Here is a 9819-nt window from a genome sequence, read left to right on the forward strand (position 1 = left end):
AATCGCGAGAATTATTTATTTATTTATTTGATTGGTGTTTTACACCGTACTCAAGAATATTTCACTTATACGACGGTGGTCAGCTTTATGGTGGGAGGAAACCGGGCAGAGCCCGAGGGAAACCCACGACCATCCGCAGGTTGCTGCAGACCTTCCCACTTACGGCCGGAGAGGAAGCCAGCATGAGCTGGACTCGAACTCACGGCGACTGCATTGGTGAGAGACTCGTGGGTCATTATGCTGTGCTAGCGCGCTACCCAACTGAGCCACGGTGGCCCCTGGCGAGAATTATCTCGTAGTTGTAGACTACTATTCGAGATATATTGAGACCGCTTACCTACCTACTAGAAAGGCCAGTGTAGTTATTGGGAAACTGAAGAACATGATATCTCGTTGGGGTATCCCAGAGACACTGGTAAGTGATAACGGACCTCAGTTCACTTGCGATGAGTTTGATGTTTTTGTGAAAACGTATGGCATCAAGCATGTATCTAGTAGCCCTCACTTCCACCAGTCAAACGGTGAGGCAGAAAGAGCTGTGCAGATAGCAAAGAACATTATCCGTCAAAAGGATCCATTCCTTGCCTTACTGTCGTACAGAGATACGCCTACATCGAGCTTAGGCTACAGTCCGAAAGAATTGATGTTGTCAAGGAAAGTTAGGACGACTGTTCCTGGCTTGCCCAGCATGTTACAGCCAAAATGGCCTAACGGAAGCCAGATCCAGCATAATGATAGCCGAACCAAATCTGACCAGGCCTATCATTTCAACAAGACGCAAGGAGCCACAGATTTGCCTGTGTTACATCTCGGAAACAACGTTCGCATGAAACTTGACAACGACAAACAGTGGAGTCCTGCCGGTACTGTTGTTAAAGAGTCTGTATATCCGAGATAGTACGTAGTACGAAGCTTTTGATCAAAATGTCATCATTTGGACGTCATATCAAACCAGTCAAGTGATTAGACTTGTGACTGCAATCTGTAGTTTATAGCCTGACTGATTATAATCAAAGTGGACAGTTAAGGAGTTTTGTGTATGATTAATGTTTGTCGTGTTCAAGGTTTGAAAGTAATGTGTGCTCTAATGATGTGTCGCACATTTCATGATAAACTTTCTTTTAGGAAAAATTTTGATTTTGTAATTTCAAGTTTCGGATGGACAAGTTCTGAAAAAAAATTAGCGGTGTTTTTTTGCTATATGATTCGTGTTCCTGGATCGAAAACTTCCCCGGTTTAACCGAACTTGAACTGTAAACTTTTAAAAGGAGAGGTGGTATAATATGTCATTGCATTGTGCATGGAAGAAACGAGACTACTCTAGTTGTCACGACAGTTTACCAGGCTGTACCGTTTGTAGGTAATAAACTCTTCTATGTCACCCCACGGACAAGTCCATGTGGTCATGACAAAGGTCAAACTTGTTTGGTGGTGGCAGTGATGTAAAAAGAGCTAAGATAGCGGCACACACTCAGTAAAGAGTATGTATCTGACGACTTGTTTACAGATTCACAATTCTCCATGTGGTAGACATACAGACAGACTGTTGATGCTGCATCTGCCAATTCCTCATGCATATACGTAGGTGTACATGATGACGGTCAACATGTCGACTGCCAAGGACCAGCATCTATGGCCCAGCCGTGAGAGCGTCCGCTTCTGGGTGGTAGATCCAGGGTCAATCTTGGGTCGGGTCACACCTAAGACCTTAAAAGAGGAAAGAGGTAGCTTCCTAGCTTGGCGTTCAGCATTAAGTGCAACGAATGCTTGACCCGTGTCAATATTTGCCTTGAGTAAGTCCTTTCAGTGAAGCAGCACTAGATAAAAGAGCGGTGGAAATGCGTCCTGCAACAAGGTGGCACATTACATGCGCTCTAAGGATTCCTTCGTCGTCATATTACAGAAAAATTGCGACGATAAACCCCAACACTCCCTCACTCGACTGCCAAGGCGATGTTACTTGATGAACGACATTTATTATACCGAGCTCTGTCGGTCCTGACAATTTGAGGTATTCCCTGTTCACAAAACAGTAATTCTATGACATGCTTGCTGGTGTTCTGGTTTGGGGATATCTTTCTGACAAATGGGAATTTGGAGTAGTGGTCAACCACCAAGAGGTATTCCTCCCCTTTGAAGTGGGACAGATCAGTCCTTATCGTATGCCAAGCACAAAGAGGTATCTCTGTTTGGATATGGGGTGCCTTTGACTTTAAAGGTTTGTGTTCTTGGCAGATGGCACATGTTCTGGTTATCTCATCTATGTTCTTGTTCAGGTTTCTCCAGAACACAGAAGTTCTCGCTCACAATCTTTTTTCAGAACCTTGGTGATTATGGTAAGATGTCGTTTTGCATCATCTGAGGTATGAAGATTCTGTGACATTTCATGATGATGTCGTCGTCTACTGTTAGCTTGTTGCGACAGAGCCAGTAAGGTCTCGTAAGTGAGGTAAGTTCCGCTTGCGTGGAAGGTAAAGTACCTGCCATACAGTTAAGTGCGGAATTCATACACAGTAGCTAAGAGCTCATGTTTGATGTTGACATACCTTGTCTCTGCGTCTGTGAGTGCTTTACTGTTGAAGACAATTGGTTTCCCATCCTGTATACGGGCAACGCCTAGTCCCGTTGTGAAAGTTTCTACTTGGAGAGTTGTCTCCTTAGGCGGGTCAACGCAAGCCAGGGTGATCTGAGCACTGATGAGTTGCTTGATGTCCTCAAACGATTTTTGATGGAATATATATATGCGTCATGTCCGACATTCGTATACCATTCGTAGTCCGTAAAGGGCGTTCCAAGCCGATAATCGCAAGACTAGCTTTCCAAAACAACGTTTAACACTAGCTTCCAAAGACAAAGGTATGTAAGAAATTATACAAATAGGAAATAAAGCCGGTAACACACAAGAGAAAAGCGGTCATCAGTTTTCAATGATGCCGGGCAGACAGTGGATATTCCAGGCATGAATTCCATATCAAAGTTCAAATACGTAGTCCATGAATGAGTTCCAGGTCAAATAACAAACAAGGTATCTCAGTAGCGCTTTGATTGCAACTGTTCATAAAGGCATCATGCAGATGTAATGAACATGGCTGCCTTTACGGCCCCTCGCCGCAGGTTAAGCTGTATTAGATACAGTTCGAAAATGACGAGTCAGTCCATTCAAAAGCACTCTCTTTCCTCAACATTTTTCTCAGAGGTGCTGACTCAGAGCTAAAGTTTGGCACAAAGGGTCCCATGTATGTGTCGAGACCAAGAAATGTTTGAAGTTCTTGTGGCAACTGTATCTGTCGGATTCCAGATACTTTTGCAGGAATCTGTAGCGAACAAATGGGGAATAAACTGTGGTCAGGTAGCTTGAATCCGTATCAAGCTTGACATTCCAACATCCACATTTCGCATCCGTAATAGTGAAGAATTTTGCTCCATTTAGTTTTGGTAGAAATGATCTGGTAATTTGGCTTTTTCCGGTAAACTAGGCTGTTCACCCACACTGTCGGTTCTCCTTGTCCTATTTTTCTGATGATGTTTTGTGATTCCAATTCATCTAATTCCCTTCCCGACACTGTCCACTGCGAATGATCCAAATGTAATATGATCAAACGAATCGCTGAGGTCATCGGGCGGCGAGGTGTAGGTTATGAAAGTGTCCCACTTCTGACACCATGATAACATATCGACTGTCAAGGCGGTGTTACTTGATGAACGACATTTTGACATTGTATCTAGCTCTGACATACACTGTTCAGATCTGCACGGATACTCGAAGTATGACTTGGTGCGCATGCTCATTACAGGGTAACCATAAAATCTGAATTTAATATGGAATGGATTACATATTGTAACAATGTCTACAGTGTGAACCCATAGACAACTGGCTTCGCTTTGCTCAGCTCGCTGCGATCGCTATCAACACGCAATTCTATTGGCTTCTATTAAGATCATAATATTGATCAGGTGTCCTTGTTAGCCTAGCTAATATACAGTCTGCATGATGAATTCAAAGAATAACGGTGCATTATTTTACTGAATAATCTATTGCAATAACAGAATACACTCTAGCATCACTCGGACAACAGACATTCTGTTAAATTTCACAGATTATTTTCTGAGAGTGGTTTATGCCTGAAGTTGATAGATCCCTGGTCAATGAGGTCGATGGTTCGAATCCAGCTTTGGCTAGTTAATTCGAATAGAGTCACAAGGGCTAGGGCGTTTATTTTGGGCGTTCCTTTTTCTTCCGCCCATTAACCTGACAGCGGAAGTTCTTGAGAACAAATAAAAAAGAAACATATAAATAATTTAATTTTCCCGATCTTAAGCTTATAAGGGGCAATCCAGTTGGTCAAATGTTTGCGTTTATACTCCAATAAACCGGAAAAAAAAATGAAGCCACACCCACGTAAGGCTGCTTTTTCTAAGAATAGAACAGAAAGACACCGAGGGCATGTAAAATGACAGAACACTATAAATGTATCTGCTTTCGTCTATATTATATTCACATTCATAAACAGGAGCATCAGTACAAATTCTGTGGATAGTTTAGGATGAGTAAAGAGTGGTAAAACAGTAGTGCCTACCTCAGTACTGATCTGCTTGGTTTCTCACTTATCCGGCGCGCCGCTTTTCTCAGAGGCGTGCGCTGATCAGGAGACCACCTGCCATGAAACAAGTAAACATGTCGTCAACATGGTGTTAAATGTTGTACTGAGTGCCGCAGTCTTGCAAATCAGTGAAACCACTAGCGATACAGCTGACGATGACGACGAAAATGCTGGAAGTTTAGTGCTTTATACTGCTTAGGTGTTAAAGTACAAAAATAAACACAATGGCATCAGTGTTTAAGGGTGACTTTTTTTATAATTGTGATTCTACAATATTGTGAGGCCTCACCGAATCATGTATCCACCATTCTGCGCCAGAGCTCGCCGGTCCCGCCAATGCGGTGCATTAGGCGTGCGCCGCCGACTCAAATTTTACATCACTTCCGGTAAATCAAGCAACCTCGCCGCGGCGAAGCGCGCCGGTTAGCTGGAATCAGGACCCTATTAGCACTTCCGTTCCCTCTCGGGAGGGAATGTGGCTCTGTGTATTTTAGGGTGTAAAGTCTCTTTTCGCTGCCAGCCTTCCACTTTTGGTGTATAGATGCATGTTTGGTATATAATGATAAAAATTGTCTAAGCTTTGGGCAGGTATGAGTTTTAATGATGAAAATTTGAAATTTTGGGCGAGAGGACACAAGGAGACAGATGGTGATAAGGCTGCGTCCCCTTGGCGTTGCTAGGCATCTCTCCCAGCTGCCGGCATACAAAGGTCCAGATTTTGATGGTCAACCTATGTCAAGATTTTTATGGCTTCTTTCTCACAGGCTGGGCCAGATATGCTCTTAAGCTTATTGGCCACGGAATGTTTGGGACTAAGTTAGAGCGCTAAACGTTAACATTGTCGCTTATGGAAAATTCATGGGGGCCTGTGGCCAGCAGGATGGTCGCAAATCAAGTAGGCCCGATGAGCTTGATCACAAACAGGCCTGCTGGGTCAGCGAGTGCATGTGCATAGCAGAGTGCGTGTGCTTGCCAAAACAAGCCAGTTTGATCAAAATCACATTCCAACTGATGTTTAAAATACACACTGTTGTTCTTGGATAACCAGTATGGTTGAATATTTTGATATCATCCATCTGTCGCAATTACACGTTTTGCAACCGACCTGACAAAGTGACCTTTGTAGCCTACACGCTCCCGCATATCCTTTGCTTGCAACAACAACAGCAGGTAGACCGTTATGAACAGTGCAAACGCCTTATGGCCTAAAAAAATGCATCTTACAAAATAAATTCAACTCGTTCTGCATCTTCTGCGCCCCAAGTTCTCTAGCTCGGTATTCACCTTCTGAATGTTGAGCCATTCACAATTCATTTTGAAACGACAAGCAGATGAAAAATGTCGTTCTTGAATGTAAAAACTGCTGTGTAAACTTTTGTATGAACCGCTGCGCAGATTCGTACAGGTTGCACAGCGATTTTTTTCGTTTATACCCCAATAAACCTAAAAATATTACAGTCAATCCTTAAATAAATAATAATTAATAGAAATGAATAATAGTTAATATAAAGAAATAATCAGGCCCAAATACTATAATTACCCATGCTAGTGCCATGCGCTGCATTAGCTTAAGTTAGGCCTACCTCTTACTTTTGTACTTTTGTCTCACGCCTGTAGATACAATCTCGTAAGATGGATGACATTCTCCTCTAGATTTTTGAAATAGTGTCGTAATGTGAATGGTCCCTATAACCGGTTTTATTGTATGTGTCATGATGGATTTCCTCAGGTGTACGATTGAACCCTGAGTACTTATAATTCACATTCATTAAAAATACATTATTAAATAAAAATGAAAAAATATACACAAGCACGAACTCACAGCCTGCACCATGATATCCGATCTGATTAGAATTATCACTCCTGGTCATGATGATCAGCGTGCTAATGGGCGCAGTGACGCCTCTCGCCGATGCGGTCGGTCTGAGTTCACGCTGGCTTCCTCTCCGGTCATACGTGGAAAGGTCTGCAAGTAACCCGCGGGTGTCGTGTGTTTGTTCCCACTAATAATGCTAGCCGTCGTTGTATAAGTGAACTATTCTTGAGTACGGCGTGAAACACCAATCAAATAAATAAATAAATAAATAAATAAATATTAATATTCCTGGCCTCCGGGATCGAGGTGTTTAGTGTGCCAGTTCGGCGCAGTGACCCAGGAGCCCTCACCAGTGCTATCGCCCTTTCATGCTGGCTTCCTCTCCAGTCGTACGTCGGAAGGTCTGCAGTTGCATACGGGTGGTCGTGGTTTTCGTTCCACCGTAATGTTAGCCGCCGTCGCATAAGTGAAATATTCTTAAGTACGGCGTAAAACACCAATTAAATATAAATGGGCTATCGCAACTTCTGCCTCTGTCGTGCAAGACGGCAATTTCACAACATGGCCACCATATAAACCGTATTTTTCGTATCACCTATCAGTGCAAACCCTGCCCATCTGTAAAGAGACTATACGAAGCATGAACATGTGTCTAATTTACCTTCAGGGTATACCCAGTATGTCAACAGTTTCTGGTCTAAAAAGACCAAAACACATGTTTAAAACTAAGTAACATATAAGTGTCCATATAACACCACTTTAGACCCAGTGTGGATTCATCTGCCGCATTATCAAAGGATACTCTCAAAAATTTGATCTGTTGACCTTAACAGAAAGTCAGTTGTCTGAATGATGCTAGAATGTGTTATGTTATTATAATATTTTTCATATTCAACATAATGTCATGTTAGTCTAACACAATCTTTTTGTTGAATTAATAGAATGTGTGGTGTATATTACTGAGCAATCTGCTGCAATAGTCGATTACATTCTAGCCTTACTCAGACAACAGACGTCCTACTAAAATTAATAGATTAGTTATTTGAGAGTATGGTTGAAACTTCATAGAACAACCAGTCTTCTCACTAGAGTTGATTAGATATTAGTAATCAGCTCAAATTCCATTATCAGATTGTTGTTATTTTTTCACCAACATTTTTATTCCTGCGGAAAACCAATGGAGGTCTACGTGCAGCTAGGAGTTCTATTAAGCAGGGGATTTCAACATATATATATATATATATATATATATATAGTCGTCCGGTTTTTATGACGACACTGGCTAACAGGGGGGTACAGCTCAGATTTCCGAAGTTATTTGAAGAGGTGTGCGTGACAATGTCACGCTTTAAGTAACCTCTAATTAATAACTTCTTCTGAAGAAGACAGTTAGCCGTATGAAGAAGTCTTTTCGATGCTACAGTGACGTACGTATCTTTCACCCTTATAGTACATCAACTGAAACAGCTGGATAGACGACATGATTTTCTGTGGAGACACTTTCACAAAGCGGCGTAAGACATTTTTTTATCGAACATTTGTCGTACGATATACTGTAAGTCACTATTACCGTACCATTGTTCCATAAGTGCGTTTATTGTACACGTACGACATCTGTGTGAAACTGGGCCCTCATATGTATTAGGCCTAATCAAACGGTGTGCCATTTGAGTTCCAAGATCTGACAGATGATCAGGTCCACATCTTATGTAGACACAGTTTTCAGGAAAACTGATTTTCTGGAGAAATCTCGAAAATGTCGATTATTTGGTTAAGTTCTCCAGGCCGATGATAAGATAAAGCCATCGTCACGAAATTGTCCGTGGGAGTGAACGCTGTGTGGAAAGGCCTCGGCCATTCCATTGATATGGCGACAAAGTCACAAAGTTCTGAACTTGGCACAGCTCACTGCGCGGCTGCGACAATTTGTCTGTAGTAGGCCTACTTGCCACTGAAATTGAATTCAATGAACAATACGCTGTAGCTCCACCTCACTTAATTTAAAAATTGTACATATCATTTCCTTTTCAACCACTGAAGCACTTTTTCAGTGGAATTTAACATACAATTATTATGAAAATGAGGCTAAAAATGATTTGTTTGTGCCATTAAAGACGCAAGCTTCATATAACTGCAAATTGTTTCTCTACAACCCATAGTTCTCTCGGGATGTTTCAAAAGATTGATGGCCGAGGCGGTTAAAAGGTTGAAGAATTACGGTAGCCATTGGGAATGCTATTCTGTGTTTTCCGGAGCTTGGCTATCACGTATAATCTAGTTGGACATTTTGGACACTTGAGAATTGTGTCATTGCATTTGACACAAAATGACGCAAACGCAGGGCTGGTCCCAAAAGACTCCCAACTCCTTTTCGTAAGAGTCTCGACGCTTACAGTGTTAATTTCGTTTTCAACCAAGGTCCAGGCCGATTGTCTTTGTTATCGAACAAGTCTCGCGCAAACGAAGGACACAAACCTAAAGAGCTGCTTTCCGCACCCACTGCACCGCCCCAATACGTCCCTATTCGATTTAGAATAAATTTATTATAGCCATGAAGGCTTCCCCAGTATACGCTCCTAGTGGGAAGATGACGGCATTCGCCGAAGAGCGTATACCGTCTTTCCTGGCTAAAACAGGGAAAACTGCAAACCCTTTCTCCCCCAGTTTATTGCAGTCTCCCGTCGGGCTGTCAACACCTGCTCGTGGAAGTATCCACGTTAATGAATTGGTAGTCCAGACGCTTGATCCAACTGACATGTAGGGTTCAAGAAACATAGAATTTAATTTACTTCAACCCACAGGGACGGATTGTTTGAAGGTGCGTCTGGATAACATTGCGCTGCACATAGGGGCCTACTGCCCAACGGCCGAGACACGGAAAATCTCTCATCTTCGAATTTATTTCCTATCTGAAGAAGGAAGAACTGACTAAGTTTTATTTCGTGGGGTTACCATGGTTGTGATGCCCGTCATGTTCACGTAGTCCTAAATATCCGTCACATATGTTCAACCAAGATGGGGCTTTCTCACTGTGAAAACGAGACGCACTCTAGAGCAGAGTAGGTATTATAGTGCAACAATGCTTCTCTGTCAGGAGAATTCTCAGACGATTGTTCTCTCCCTGGTAGTCTTAAATTTGGAATTTGGCGCCACTGAAAGGCGAATATCTCAGCCAATAAAACAGCGGCAAGTTGAGCAATGGAGGCAGTCAGCACTGGACCCCAAGTTGTGAGATCAGGGGAAGTAATTAGGGTCTAAGTACTGGACTAAATGAATTTGTGGCCTGAATACCTATGATAGCCCACTACTTGTCCTCCAATGTGGAGTTTTTTGATGAGAGTCGTGACGCGGGTATGTTCCGAAGCGTGCGTCTCTGATTTTAGACTCGTTGACGTTCAACGT

The 9819-nt window shown here is 42.5% G+C and overlaps 1 protein-coding gene across 1 annotated transcript; it reads left to right on the forward strand.

Moving 5' to 3' along the window:
• The first annotated feature begins 382 nt into the window (after positions 1–382).
• On the forward strand, positions 383–898 carry LOC135475655 (uncharacterized protein K02A2.6-like). Its single transcript, XM_064755586.1, has one exon. The coding sequence runs from the start codon at positions 383–385 to the stop codon at positions 896–898; it is 516 nt and encodes a 171-aa protein (XP_064611656.1).
• Positions 899–9819: the final 8921 nt, after the last annotated feature.

Source organism: Liolophura sinensis, chromosome 9, assembly GCF_032854445.1.
Source record: "Liolophura sinensis isolate JHLJ2023 chromosome 9, CUHK_Ljap_v2, whole genome shotgun sequence".
NCBI classification, from domain to species: domain Eukaryota; kingdom Metazoa; phylum Mollusca; class Polyplacophora; order Chitonida; family Chitonidae; genus Liolophura; species Liolophura sinensis.